At 43.5% G+C, this 15,433-nt stretch overlaps 1 protein-coding gene across 5 annotated transcripts in view; it reads right to left on the reverse strand.

The window, feature by feature from the left end:
• GRM1 (glutamate metabotropic receptor 1) overlaps positions 1-14,787 on the reverse strand; it is a 194,739-nt gene extending 179,952 nt beyond the window's left edge. For 4 of the 5 annotated variants that reach the window (XM_039569366.1, XM_039569368.1, XM_039569370.1 and 1 more), the window contains exons 1-2: positions 14,701-14,787; positions 12,285-13,182 (exon numbers count right to left, since the gene is read on the reverse strand). In XM_039569366.1, the coding sequence (XP_039425300.1) occupies positions 12,285-13,047 (763 nt within the window). In that variant the 5' untranslated portion in view covers positions 13,048-13,182; positions 14,701-14,787. Of the gene's footprint in view, positions 1-12,284; positions 13,183-13,867; positions 14,208-14,700 lie in introns of those variants that run through there. The other variant, XM_039569367.1, reaches the window with a different exon arrangement.
• Between the last annotated feature and the right edge of the window lie 646 nt (positions 14,788-15,433).

Below are 15,433 nucleotides of genomic sequence, written 5' to 3' on the forward strand. Positions count from 1 at the left end.
CAGAAATTCAACACTGAATTAATTTCTAGAAAAACTGCTGGGTAAAAATGTTAATTAACCTAGCTATCAATTTCCTGTTTTCTTTCACAGTGGTTTTTTTCTTTTTTCATTTACTTTGCATGGGCTGTCACATGAATTAAATCATTTTAGGTACAAAGCAGTATTCTAATTAGTGAGACCACTGGAAAATGTCATTGCATCCTTTTAGAAAACTTACTGTTTTCTTCAGTCACAGGGGCCAACATCTATGTCACAAGTAAGAGAATAAGTGAAGTATAAATTCCACATGGAAATGGAAATTTCCCCCAAGCAAACAAAACCAATAGGAGCTGGGGCTCTGTAGTCTAAGGGCAAAATGCATTACAGGCACCAACTGCTGATGAGAGGACAAATACTAACTTCAAATACTGCATGTAAACTGAAATAGTGGTCTGAATTTGAATTATGGGATTATTTTGTCCTGAGTGTCTCTTCCACTACAATCAGTATCCACAGCACATGATACTTTGGATGTTCCTAGGCAGCTGAATAAGCCCAATATTAAGCTACTCTTTAAATAAAACATTTTTCTCACCTCCTTGCATAATTAAAACTATCCACAAATGACCAAGATTTAACGACAAAAGAATTGTCAGCTCTTATTATCTGACCACCAATCAAATCCCAGCCCATACATTCGTTCCAGATGCAACTGCACTGTGTCCAGCGAGATGCATTTCAAATAAAACTGTTCTGGAATACCTGCAGCTAAATTTGATTAGACAACATCAAAAGTTTGAACTTTCCTCAATCATTTATCTCAGTGGTTAATCACCAGCACGAGTGAAAACACAGGTCTTTTTTCTAATTGGAATTTGTTGGCTTACCAGCAATAGGTGCTTGCTTTGCATGTAGCCATTAGGATGAAGAGCCCTGTAGTTCCCAGTGGCTTTGTTTGCTTGGAGGAAATGAGGCATTTTTGATAAATCAAGTTGTATCTCCTTTTGAAAAACCAGACAGATGAAGCTGATTTAGCTTCCTGCTACTAAGCACTTTTTTCAGCCCTCAAATCATTCCGTTTTATCCCTATCTCTTTTCAATATTTTAATATTGGTTTTTAAAAGTTGACAACAGAACTGAACAAATACCAAAATTAAAAGTAATTATCCTTAGATTGAGGTTCCCACTTTCTCAAGGATGGCATTAGCTTTTATGGGAAATTAGGGAAATTTTTATGTAGTTCCTCTATAATCATAAAGTGTACTTAGGACTTCTTTCAAGGACACAATTCTCCTATGTAAGCTGCACATGTGCTTTATTCTGTATTTATGGTTGACATTTGACTGCATTGGAATGCATTTTCCCAGACTGGGCCTACCTTGCCAAGAGATTTGAATCTTCCCTTCTCTCACCATTAATTGCCATTTCACAAATCTGTATGTCTTGTCAGCAATTATGCTCAGTATATCATTGATGAAGACGGTGAGGTATTAGACTCTTTGTGAAGCTCTCTGCATAATCTTATTTGATGATCACCCTTTACTTCCTGAGATCAATGTGTGGAGTTTAAATTTATGGGACATCTGTTTTTCTGACATTGCACAGTGCTTTTTTAATAAAAATATTCTGTAATACTGATTCAGTGCCTGAAAAGAAATCTAAGATACTTCATCTGCACTTTCAATCTGTAGCTACCAAGTTTGCATTTTCATCAGGGAATAAAATCAGGTTTGTTTGAGAAGAGCTATTCTTCACAGTGTCACACTGATTGGTTTTAATTTAATTACAAGTTTTTGTCAGCTGAAGTCTGCATCACCATCTTGTTATTTTTCTGGGGATTGCTGTCCTGGTAGCCAGAGCTGTCTGGCATAGCTCATTTATCTTTCGTGTTTGGATTTTTGGCATAACTCAACACTGTCCATTTTTGGCTGTTCTGTAATATATTGAAATCAATATTCGTTGACTCACTCAACTTCACAGCATCAGCTTTGCACATTACTGTCTCAACACCATTTTTACTACATTCTTCTCCTACCCTTTTTCAGGATGCCAACATTGAAGGACATGATTGGGCCATGGTTATGGGCATATGTTTAATAGAGTATTGTTTACCTCTTTCTGAGTTTGGTGACAAATCCATAAGGAACTCCTGGAGAACTTTCCTGTTATTGTAATCTCATTTGCAGGTTGGCATTGTGTGGGAAGGGAAGGAATTCTGGCTCTAGGTGACACACACTGGCACCGTGTCACTTAGTATGCCAAGACTGAGCTGTCAGATGTTGGTGCGCAAACTTGACAGCGGACAAAGAATGGTTTGAGTTGTGCAGGTATCCACCCAAAAGAGGAAGGCTAAGCCTATTTAACAGGGAATGCAGTGACACTTAAGAGCCACAAGTGTAGTGCCTTGAGGGTGGAAAGGAACAAGAAAGGACTAAGTGATACCCAGTCTGTCAGGGCTGCTGTCAGGGCTGATGTCTGGCTCATTCCCCGTTCTCAAAATCTTCAACACTTTTGTTCCAGTGGAGCAACTGTCCCAGCTCAGCACTTTGCTTCATACAGCTGATAGCTGTAGAGTTTTTAATTCGATCCTGAATTATCCTCCTAGGAAATATGGCCTGGCAACCAAGAGCATCCTCCAAAAGAATGCTGTCAGCCTGCTACTGTAACCCTTTCTGAATAGTTCAATAGGAGTGGATTTTTACTTTCCAGTCTCTCAAATAATCCTACAGTTTTCCAGTGCTCATAATACAGCATTTCTTAACAGTACTACCAATATTCATTTTCACATATTTGCTGTTCTGGCAAGAGACTGAGATGTACTCATGCGCAGCTTGCAGTCAGAGAAATATGTTCTCATTAGGAGGATCACCAATTTCAATACCCAGCACGAACTTCTACATGCCAAATTTCCATTTGCTGAAGCCGCTCCATAACACCAGGTGGGTAAGAAAGGCTTATAAACAAGCTTGAAAGGTTTTCTCACTTCCTGGCAATTAATTGCAAATTTATCTTTTATATTCTACTCCACCTTTTTCTACCTGAAAAGATATTCAATGTTCAATGGAGCCTGGCCAAACATTTTAAGAGAGTATTTATGGACACTTATTCACATTTCCAATAGTTGTCATTTCAGCAATATTCATGTCTGGTTCTTATTGCTGTTTTCCAGGATGAGTTTTGTTTGAATAAATTTTTGAGAAATTACCAGCTTGTACAAACCCATCTGTATCCACAGATTAATAAGGATGAAAGTTGCTGGTGAAACAACTGCATTTAAGAAAATGAAGGTTTGTTCCTCAAACATTTTGCAAAGGGAAGCAAGTGTTAAATTTTCTGGGGAACTTGTATGGGAAGAACTAGATTCAACCTTCTTCTAGCTGGAAGGAAAAAATTATGTATCTGAATATCCTCTAATATCTATGCAAATCCAATAAACACAGTTTGTTTTCGCACAATTTTACACTACTTTCAATTAATTATGGCACACACCTAGATGTGGGATTCACAGCCCCTGTGGATTTTTATGGCTTTCTGAGAAATTTCAGCTCAATAACCTGAAAAGACAACATCTGATGTCCGTGCTGAGCCCCATTCAGGATCCATTGGACTCAACAGAGGGCCACCAATTAATTTCAATGGGTATTGGATCAGGAGCCTTACAGCTACACTTGCTCTCTGCACCAGCACGGGACATGATCTTCTCTGCTTTGTCTACAAGAACTGCCAAATGCCCATGCTTACAACATTACTGCCAAATTCCCAAGGGACTTATAAATCATTGATGGCTGTTAACATAATTCAAATATCCTTTAAGAAATACATTTGTTTATAAAAATATTCAAGAGAGATTATGAATAAAAATTGTTCGAACAAAGGACCGCAACACCACAGATAACAATACGACTTTTCAGTAAAATGAAATATCTGTCACCTTGGTTTTTGATAGACAGAAGACACTAGGCAGTGGCTCAGCAGAAGAGGAAAAGATGGCTTGTGATGCACAATACCCATGCCACAAAATGTTACTAAGACACTCTGGCTCTGTAGGTAGCACTGCCAGACTGTAGGTTAGACAATGGAAAATGAAGGCAAATCTTACATACTGTGTATTGATTTCTTTTTCATGTGTTTCATGTGTTACTCATTTGCTCATTGAACTCACAAAGGAAGAAGCAACTCTTGATTTAGTCTTAAGCCATACAAAAATTGTTAAGACCTAACTATCCAAAAAGTAGTCTGCGATTTTGACTATACTTTAGTGATATCTGGACAGAAAAAAGCTGCATGTGACATAAAAAAACCCCAGTAAAAGTAATGTTTAATTCAAAGTAAAATAAATTATATCAGAATGAGAAAGCTAATTTCAAGGACATTAAAAGAAGTAGGCAAAAGAGTGAAATATGAACAAATCCCATGAAGACTAGTCAGGAGTGTATGAGAGGCTGAGAGCCAAAGTTCCAAAAAGATCAAAAAAACTGGCATGATAAAGCAAAAAAGTAAATTTCATCATGCTATTAAAATAAACAAGACAAAATAAATAAAACAAATACTTCGAAAAGTCTAAGTTGTGTCCTAATGAGGGAAAGAGAATAGAGTATACCTTGACTATTGAAATATAAAACCACAAAAAACCAAGATGAAACAATACTGAGACATAAAGGAATAGAATTTAGTAACCCACCATTCTTCAAATATTCAAGAAATGGGAAACTTGCCTGATATTCAGTGATAACTAATTATATAAAGAGAGCACTCAGGGAAGATAAAACCACAACAGAAAAGTTAAATTAATTCTCTCAGTCTGCACTGCCTGAAAAGGCGGATAGGACAGTTCTCACACAAAGGTCATTCCATATGTAGGATAGAAATGAACCATTGTCTCAGAGTGTCAATAGAATGTATTTTAGAACAAATCCAAATTCATAAGGTGGACTTCAACAAATTTCCAATGCCAGCTAATTTTCTACTGTGGCATGTTAACACCAGTAAAAGGGGCCTTAGCACAAAAACAAGCGGTAAAGTAGAAAAAGCAATTTTACATATTCACGTATCAGTTTTCATTTTTAACTGAATTTATGGAGAGTAGAGAGGCATAGCATGTAATCCAGTGAACAACAGACATGGTATTTCTGCAGACTTTAGATATTTCTTCACAAAGCTAATTGGCAGGAACAACAACAAAACAGTATTAAGGTACAAATAAATAAATATGCCATATCAGGGAAAAATTAACATAACTTTTCAGAAAAAACCACATACCTCAGAAGCTAATTAGACTTCTGTTTTGGAGCAGGTAACCCTGTGAATAATACAATCACTATAGAGTACTTAGGATTTAAGAAAGCTTTTGGTGAGGTCTCTTATTAAAGTCTCTGACAGAAATAGAGGTAATATGAGATACAACAGAAGGTCCTGGATTAATAATTGGCTAACAGATAGGAATCAAAGTGTAGGAAATAAAATTTGTGTTAATAAATTAAGGGTAACACATGTGAGGATAACCCTCTGTGTGATGGCCTCTGAAGTAAGTCTTACCATTTAAGAACAAGGTTTTGTGGTAATTTTAAGATATTTTCTGACAACATCCATTCAGTGCATGGTGGTAATTAAAAAAGTAGTGGACTACTGGAAGTTTATCAGGAAAGGTCTGAGAGCAATACTGAAATTGTTACCTCACAAGGGAGTTTAACTGTGGTGTACCCCCATCCCGAATACTGAATAGCTCTGCTTGCCCACATTTCATACTGGAATTAGAAGTACAGAATAATGATCAGGATTAACAAATGATGAACAGTTTTGTATGAACTTCTGAAGGTAATGCAGTTATCAAAGAATAGTTTTAAGTGAATAGCAGGAAACTTCTGTTCACACAAGATACTTATTAATTTATAAGATTGAGGGAGAACTTTACTGTGAGTGTTACTGAGCATGGGAACACGCTGAGAGATTGTGGAATCTCCTCCCCAGGAGATATTCAAAAGCCATATGGACAAAATCCTGAGCAACACGCTTTAGTGGACCCTGTTTGAGCAGGGAGGCTGGATGAGATGACTTCCGGTGGTCTTTTCCAATCTTAATTATTCTGTAATTCTGTGATGCTCTAGAGACCAAATTATAAATGATACAAAATGGGATTGGACAAACTTCTAAAGGTAACCTTTGCTGGTGGCTGGTAGACCTAGGACTTGGGAACTTGCTACAGACTGGAACTGTGGAGGTATGCTCTGTCCTGCTCTTGTTTCTTTTCATATTCAGCCTCTCTCTCAACAGCCAACTTTCTGATGGCAAACCAGATTTAGAAATTGTTAAGATGTACATTAATAGTAATAACAGTGTTTGAGGAAACACTATTGAAAAACTAGACTGCAAACCTGAGCTGGTTACCCGCTGGATGGCATTTGTCCCTTGCACACCTCTCTCCAACCATCTCTGGCGATAACCCTTAGCATCCCTTGGATACCCACAGGTGACAGGACAATTCTTTAGGTGCAATCAGGTCCCGTCAGTTCCTGGCCCTCCAGTTCAGACTCCAGGCACAGGTGTTAATTACTGCCATCTGTGACAGTGGCTAATGCAGCAAGCACACCTGCCACCCAGAAGATAAACTGAAATCCCTGTATTGCTTTGTGTGAGCACCAGTTAGTAACAACTTTGATCAGCATTTTTCTGGGCTGCATGTGGCAGGTGCAATACTTCTGGGCTCTCACTGCAGCTCCCAGCTCACTGATATATCAGACCCCTAAAGAATGTTTCTCAATGGATGACACTGCTTCTAGTTATATTTTTACTCCAGCTTTCTGTTTTCTGTTTGAGAAACCTTAGTGCAAGCACCTCCATGTTATGAACCACAGGTTTGAAAGTATATTTTAGAGGCATTTTCTCGTAGCTTTTTGAGAAAGCTAAGTTCATTTAAGATTTTTAAAAGTCTTCAGTGAGACAAGAAACTTGCCAGAGTTAACAAGGATTATAGGACATAGAAATCTGATAGCAAGGACATAATGTAGAAAAAAATGAAAGTAAAGCACAAATGAACCCATTGTGCTGACTGATAAATATGAACTCTAGCAGTATTGCTGAGAAGGCAGGCACAGGAGTTCGATGAACCTTTTGAGATTATTTAACTCATGCAGCTGCCAGTTGTGTAGTTGAAAAGTTATGCTATTTGTGAATTTAGGAGTAATGCAAAGCAATATATCTTCAAGAAGGAATTTCTCTTGGTCTCTACAGTGTTTGTCACCAACCATAATTTTTTCAACTTTAATCTATGTAAATGATTCTCCCAGCACCTTCTAATTAATACAATTAATGCATCCAATGTATAGAGACTTGTTTTGAAACTAATTTCTGCTTTTCTTGGGACATATGCCTCTCCCTTTTTTCTTGTCACAAAGCCTTTGAAGATGGTTAGTGAACCAACTTAAACACAGAAAAAAATAGATTGAAATATGCATCTATGAACACACATCTCAGCACAATTCATACCACTACATGAACTTAACCTTTAAGAGCATTTTTGTAATTGTTGGTGTCTATAGAAATATTGGCACACTCTAAAATTTCAAGCATTTGAACTGGAATTCCTTATCTCTCTTGCCTGACAATATTTTTACCAAAAAGTATTAATCACTGAGTGACACCATAGAATTAATAATAGAACATCGTTAGAAACACCTTCTGAGAAATTAAACACAATTTTATGAAAATCATTCCTTTGAGCAATTTGATCAATATAGCCCCACTTACCTTTAAAAAGAAGCATTATCTTCCAGCATATCTAAAGCTACTTTAGTGGGTTCTACTGAATGAATTTATTTCTCGTGAGATTTGCAATAAAGTGCAGGACTCGCTCCTTTCCACCCTCTTTCCAACATATATAACCATGTTTATGAGTTTCCTGTACAATGGACAGTATGCAGCAGTCAGGTTATCAAAAATCATTGTGAATATAATATACTTAGCATCTACTTTGATGTGAAAGTCTTTACAGTTGTGCCATCTGCTTCATCATAGTTCATTTTAAGCCTTATACTCAAGAAGAAGGAACAGCCTGGCAATACGAATCTGATAAAATTTAATCAAGTCCAGAAACATCTCACTTTTCTCCAAAATTAATTTCTAATCAGTCCAAATTTGGTGCAACTTAATCATTCAATTTCCAAAGCTGCCTCTGCGAAGTCTGCATGTCAATCTGTTGGAATGGAAATTTTGTTTATAAAGGGGTATTTGTACAATAAAGAGTAAGCATGGTCCATACATTGCAAACAGCATTCAAAGGAATCTGTGCTGTACATTTAGATTTTGTTTTCACAGAATCAAAAATCTCACATACTTTTTATGTGGCCAACAGGCAGGTAATGATTTAAATGAAAAGCCAGGTACAGGTGCCTAGTATTTCTATTTGCTTATCCAGAAGTGGTGTACTTAGAAGAAGAGGTGATAAAAGGACTACTTACACCGTCATCTCTCCTGCTCCATGTACAAGAGGAACAGGTAAAAGTGAGGGATTTGGTGGAGACTTCATGCTGATCACTAGCCAGGGTGCAGGTGTCTTGTGGGTTCTGGAAGTCAGCATAACCTACATCAATCTCATAACCATTCTGCATTTTCTGGGAGCAACCCCATTAACTTCTGTGCCTTCAGCATGAAAGCAGCACAGCAGTGGTGCTTGCTATCTCTTGCCTTGTTCCGCAGGCAGCCCGGGGGCTCTTCTCCAGGAAGAAAGTGTCCCCTGTAATTCTTCACCAAATCACCAGTGGCTGCCTGGTTTGAGAATAATACCTGACTCTGAAGTTATCTTGCAAAAGACCAGAATATCTCACTTGGAAAGTTACCCTTAGCAAGCATAGATCCTTCTGCCCTTATCACACTAAGGATTGTGCCCAGCTTAAGATATGTGCTTTCTGATGCCTTTGATTTCCTTAGGAAGCTTTGGCTCAAAGTTAAGCATCCACTTACGTGCATTTCAAGATAAGAATGATTTTCAAGCCTAAAACCTGAGATGTAGACACACCAAGAACTCCAACATTGAAATACCTTTGAAGAAAACTTAAAAAAATAATAGCCTTGAAAATGCTTTGCAACTACTATATGGTCATACAGCCTTCCACTGACAGATGCACAGATTTGTTACAGCATTTAATGACTGTTGCCCACTCTGGAAAACACTGACTCTCATAATGGGCAACTATGCTCACCTGAGATACATAATAAAATAACCAAACACAGTAACTCCTTTCTTTCTTCTTTAATGTGGAGTTTTATGTGTCAATTTTTATGTACAAGGAGCACCATGCTATGTGGACCTTTGAAAACAGGTTTTATTCACTCGCTGAGAAATTTTTACCCAGGTGCAATGTTTATACATCTTAAACCACTGTGTAAAAACCCCAACAGGTCTGGCACATCTCCGTGCAGCTTCATGTACCAAAGTGTAGAGACTGAGTGTCATCACTAATTAATTACCATATTGACACAGGAAGAATAAACTTACATGTCAAATGAAAACTACTTAAAGACATCCTCCTATATGGATGACTTCTTTGTGTTCATTCTTATGGCACGTGTAGGCTTCATGTTTAGAAACTTGGGAAACAAATTGTGTGGTATTCATTTGTGATTTTCATTAAAGCTGTAATTGTGTACCCAGGTATTGGTTTGGGCATTCAGCCAACTTGAGTTAGGTTGCAGGAGTAGAGGAAGGGTAAGCAGAGGAGTTAGATGGTTCAGGCTGGGAAAGGGCTCATCTCTCTGGGCAGTTTCAGTGGCCCTACGCCGGGTCAGTGAGGACTGAGGAGCGTGGCTCGCTGACACAGGCGGTCAGTCAGCTCAGTGGTCTCACTGCAACCCCTTGTGGCTGGGCGCCTGCAAGAGCTGAGCATTGTCCATCCCCATGAGAACCAGAGGTCAGGGCAGAACTAAGCAGCTTTTCTCTCTGGAGAGGGGGCCAAACTGGATCTGGAGCACCAGGAAGGGGAAGGAATTAACTTCTTCACAGTGACAACCTATGCATTTCCTAGAAACATACCCCTTCCTCACAGTCCTTGTTGAAGAGATTCTCCAACCAGTGATGCCCTAGAATTCCTCCCAGAACATTTTGCAGCCCACCGTAAAGACAGTGTAGAGGCCTATGAGTAATTGTGGAGGAGGAATGTTTCTGACTACATTTTATCCCTGTATTTCCAAACATAGCGTGGATGGAGCAGCTCTGCTCACACAGATTATTATTCGGAGTGGCTTTGTGTTGTCTGCAAAGAATGATTTCACCTTTAACAGTACAGTGAATGCACGGGGTTTGAAACAACAGAAATGCAACCATTTACACTGATTTTCATTAATACTAATTTCACTTTAAATAGAAGAGAAAAAATAATCTTTGGAATCTACTGAACAGCAATTGGGTGGGGGTCAATGACTTGTCTTTCTGGAAAGAAATGCAAAAGTTTAAGCTTGTTACATATTTTCAGTGACATTTTTGGCTTGAATTTAACAATAAGGGAATGACAGACAGAGATTAATTAAAAAAAAAGTAAATCTGAATCTCAAGCTGCATGATCTGCAAAATCCTTGTGACCTTTCCTAAGAGAAGAGTGCTGCCTTGTGGGCTATCCCTATTTTCAGAAGTATCACTTCAAAATCTTGCAACAATTATTTTTCATCAGTCAGTAACATTCATAAAAATAGGTATCTAATTAAAATTGCTCACAAGAAATGACTGAGGTTGCTACTTTTACTGATCTTTTTTTAAAAATGAACCTTCAGAAGATGTTCTCTTTTCCAAAAGAGGTAAGGCCCACTAATGTTAACAGGAGTGGGACAGAGAGGCAGCCAGTCCCTCGAGGCAACTCCTTAGGCACAGTGAGTTAGCAGAGCTCCCCAGAGTGCCTTGAAGGGAGTGATGGCTATTTAAATCAACAAAGAATTTACCCCTTCCATGTTTATTCGTCATCCTGGCCTTCCACAGGATCTAATCATATCTCTCAACAATAGAGAATCTTAATAGCTTATGTTGGAGTCTTACTAGCAGCTCATTTTCTTATCTGAACAGGGCATAAATTAACTGCAAATGTCAGGTCATTGCTTCATGCTCTCACTTGTCCCCCAGCTCCCTCAAATTGCAGTACTTTCTGGTTTTGGTGTCCAAATCAATCCAGTTCCCTTCTGAATGATGTAAATATGGAACTCTTCCTGGAGATTTATTTTTTCGTCACAATATATATTTTTACCTCATTTTACTTAGTCATCTCTGTGAGAATGCAAGGTGTGGAGTCAGCTCAGCAAGCAGAGGGAAACATAAATCAAATCTATACAAGAGATACACTCAGATAAACAGAATAGTTGCAAAGCTATAGCAATAATGTGGTCAGATTTGCATTTTTATACTTAAAAATCCCATTTTGAGGACCACAACTGGACTACAGGAATATCACAGTAATATATCACAAGAGTTTGTTTTCTATCAAATGCAATTACTGCTGCAATTTATGTTGGTCCACCTAGCCTGGCCATAAACCAATGTCTCCTCTTTAAAATAACCTTACTCTTGCTATTTTTCTTCTGATATTTAAAATGAAGAAGACCTGTTGACTATGAACAGATTGCGCAGAGCGATAGCTTTGACTATTGCTCAAGCTGCATGCAAGCACACTTGCCCAGACTTCCTGGCAGGTGAGCCTCTGCCTGCCCTTTCCCACAGCACCTGGTTTTGCAGGGGCTACCTGGACTGGGGAGGGATTTTCAGGTTTCTTTCCTCTCTGTTCGCAGACCCAGAAAATCAGTTCACATGCAGCAAAGCCAGCAGCTTATCCCGGAGTCCCTGCCGACCCCTGATTCCGTTTTGCCAAACTCCCCCGCGAGATGAAGCCCCACGGACTGACCGGCCCCACGGAGCCGCCGGGGCCCAGCCGGAGGGGAGCGGCTGCCCGCCCCAGATCCATCTGCTCACATCTGTTAACTTTTATTTAGAAACACAAGAACCACTCTGTGTGCAAATGCGGACAGGGCCGGAACCGCCGGGGAGACGCCCGATCTCTTGTGGGCATTGCTGCGCCGCCGAGCCCCGCTCCCGCTGCCCGCAGCCGGGGGCCCCTCCGCGCCGCCGGAACGGCCCCCCCCTCACCCCCCGCTTTTCCACGTTCGCTTCACGGTCTCCGCGGGTGGCAGCGGCCGGCGCTTTCCCGGGGCGGAGCCGCAGCCCCGGCCCCGGGTCCCGGCGGATGACCCGGCACAAGCGCGTCCTTGCGGAGCCGCCGCGGAGGGCGCAGCGCCCCGGGGCCGGGCCGGGGAGGCGAGGGCTGCCCCATACCCACCTTCCGTGTGGACGGCGGAGACGTAGGTCCAGTTGTAACGCTTGACGATGTCAAGCATGGCCCTGGCTTGCAGCGTGTCGGAGGGGACCACCCTGAGGAAGTACTTGTACAGCGTTTTGTCGCTCAGGTCGATGCTGGTGGCGGAGTAAGCGATCTGGGGGATGTCGAAGAGCTGGAGTAGATTTTGGACTTGGATAGCAACTGAGCTGGAGCCGGGGCCGATGACCCCCGCGATGGGCTTTTTCACTCTGGTCTGGGGCTGGGTCTGTGAGTCGGAAATGCAGCGGGTGCCTCCGTCCCTGTCGTCCCTGATGGAGATGAGAGAGTCCCGTATGAACTCGATGCTCTGCTCCAGTGCCACGGAGGAGTGCCAGCAGGAGTCTCGGATCTCGCTGCCCAGAGTGATGTTAGGTAGCAGGACCGGGTCTGCGTTAATTTTATCCAAAGTGTGAAACATGGCTTCTACTCTCTGGATGCCGTATTGCTCCCGGATTTCCCCGCACTTCCTCTCAGGCACTTTCTCAGCCGGCGGCTGGTGATGGACAGAGAAGAGGGCCCCGATGATGACATCCCCGTCCATCCGAGCCACCGACCGCTGTGAGGAGGCTGCAGAGAGAAGAACCCTCCGACCACCACTCCTGGGCAGCACGTCCATCTCCAGGAGCAGAGCAGGGAAAAAGACCAGCAGCACACCAATCATTTTGTTGCACGATGTCATCCAGACCCAGGTTACGAATTTCATGGGCTCCCCTTGCCTGCACATGGTTTAAGGACATGTAGGAAATGGCATCTGCTTCTCCCTGACGACGGCCAAGTTGCTTCAAGTACCATCACAGCGAAGCCTCACAGCATCACTCTTGAAGATGCCAAGACAGCCATCATCCTAGTGACTTTTAACCTGGTGGCATAGAAATAGGGGATAAAACGGGCTAACCGGGAAATAGATGTCAAACCTGAGCTCGATAAAGCAATCTCGCACAGAGATGGCTGCTTCGCAAATGCCCAGGGCAATTTGCTTCGATAAACCTCTCAACAAGAAGTTTCAAGAGGGATTAAAACATGTATTTATTTGCCTTGATATACGATCAGGCATACTCACATATGCTGAGTTTCTACAATCCTTTTTGCGTCTGCTTTTCAAGCCAAGGCGGCTACTTCCCGCACCTCCAGCCAGCACACACACCCCCTCTGCCCCCGGGAAGTTTTAAAAGTTTCAGGAGGTAGGTAGCTCGTTGGAGAAGAGCCCTAGCCCGGCCCCAGCGGCCCCAGCCCTGAAAGCAGGTGACAAGACCTTCTTCCTTTGCGTTCTGATTACCTGAAGGCATCTTTCTCCGTTTAGACATTTCCTTTCTCCATCCATAATGTGAGTAAAAAGAGAAAGCGAGCAGTCTGCCCTGCCAGCCACGGAAAATGTCATTTAAAGGTCAGCGAACGGACGAAGAAAGGAAGCACTCTACAGTTTAGATTAACTTTTCCGTGTGTAGGGGGAAAAACTGTACAGTCAGGTACACACACATGAAATCAGGGGAAAATACATATTAGTTACTAAGGCAACCGCGGGCAAAAGCCCCGATGTGCCTTACCGGCACGCCTGCCGTGCAGACAGGCTTCGGGCGGGGAGCGGCGGCGAGCCCGGCGACAGGGCTTGTCGGCTTGAAACGCCGCGCTGGGAGGGGAGATGCGGCCGCCGCCGCCCGGGAGCGCGGTCGGGCTGCGTCCCTGTTGCACGAGGAGCCGTCAGCACCCGAGACAGCGCCCGGCAGCCGAGGCAGTGACGGACCGCGGGCCCCAGCCCCGCTGCCCCCCCGGCCGCTATCTCCCTGTCCCGTTGCCCCTGCCTGCAGCCTCCTGTCGCGCTGTCCCGGCACCCCGCTGCCTCGGTGCTCCAGTGTCCTGCTGTCCCGGCCCCGCCACCGCCGGTTCGGCCGCCCGCCAGCACTGCGGGGCGCTTCCCCAAAACTTCTGCCCCCCGCCAGGCGCTGCTGCCGCGGTGTCCCCGCACGCACAAGCACCGTGGCTCTCTCTCTCACACACACATACGGCTCGCACACACACACTCACACACACGCACGCCCCTCCCGGGGCTCGCAGACCGCCGCGGCACGCACCGCCCCGGGCTGGCCGCCGCTTCCGTCCCTCCCTGCCGGCGGGCAGAGGTGCCGGGGCCGGCGGGGCTGCGTGTCCGCCGAGCGGCGCGGGGCGCTGGAGACGGTCCCGAGGAAGGCGACGCTCCGAGGGGAGCCGCTGTCCTGGCTGCGCGTCCGCACCCGCAGGCAGGCAGAGCCGCCCGAAGCAGGCTGCCGCGGGCAGCCCCGCAACCCGTCTCCCCAGTGCCATCTGCCTGCCCTGCCCGCCCCGCCGGCAGTCCCGCGACTGAACCCCGCGGTCCGCTCGGAGGGTCACCCCGGAGACGTACCTGGCCGGGTGAGGCAGTGGCTCCCTGCCTGCTGGGAGCGGGCATTGGCGGCTCTCCGGCCGCCCCGAGCTGGCGCGCTGGCGGCGGGGCGACGGCTGTGGGCTGGGCGCGGGTGCCCTCTGTCTTCAGCACCGCTCCACCGCAAGGAAAAAAACAGGTCATCCCGGGCTCATCCATTATCTCATACAGAAGGATCAGTCATTTTCTCCCCCTCCTTAATTTTTTCGGCTATTGTCTTGTAAACTAGTAAGGAAACATCACCCGGAGCACGGTGCGACTGCAGGGGAGGTGTTTGCTCTCACCTCCCGTGGCTCTTACTTCATATTCTTCCTGCCTCAATTAGCAAGAGGGAGAGTTAAAGCAAGAGGCTGCTGATAGAAGGGGACCCAGACCAACCTCGGAAGACCCGAGACAATGAAATGTGCCGGTCTGCCTCATGGGCAGGGCTTCACTACTGAAATAAATATTTATGTTTGGAGAAAAAAAAACCCAAAAAATAAAAAAATACACTGCAATAAGATTAAACACCTGTAAGGATAAAGGCATAAAAGGCATTGAGATTGCAGTTTTCAGGTCAAGATGAACCTAAATGAAGCACGTGAGAGGCATGCCAGATTAAAATAATACCAGATTGAATAATCATAATTCAGACGACCTGCTTGCATCCCTAACACAGGTCTCGGGTGTTTTACTTGACTGTATGAAAGTTAAAGTTAGATTACCTCCCCGCTGG

This window comes from Corvus cornix, chromosome 3, assembly GCF_000738735.6.
Source record: "Corvus cornix cornix isolate S_Up_H32 chromosome 3, ASM73873v5, whole genome shotgun sequence".
NCBI lineage: Eukaryota > Metazoa > Chordata > Aves > Passeriformes > Corvidae > Corvus > Corvus cornix.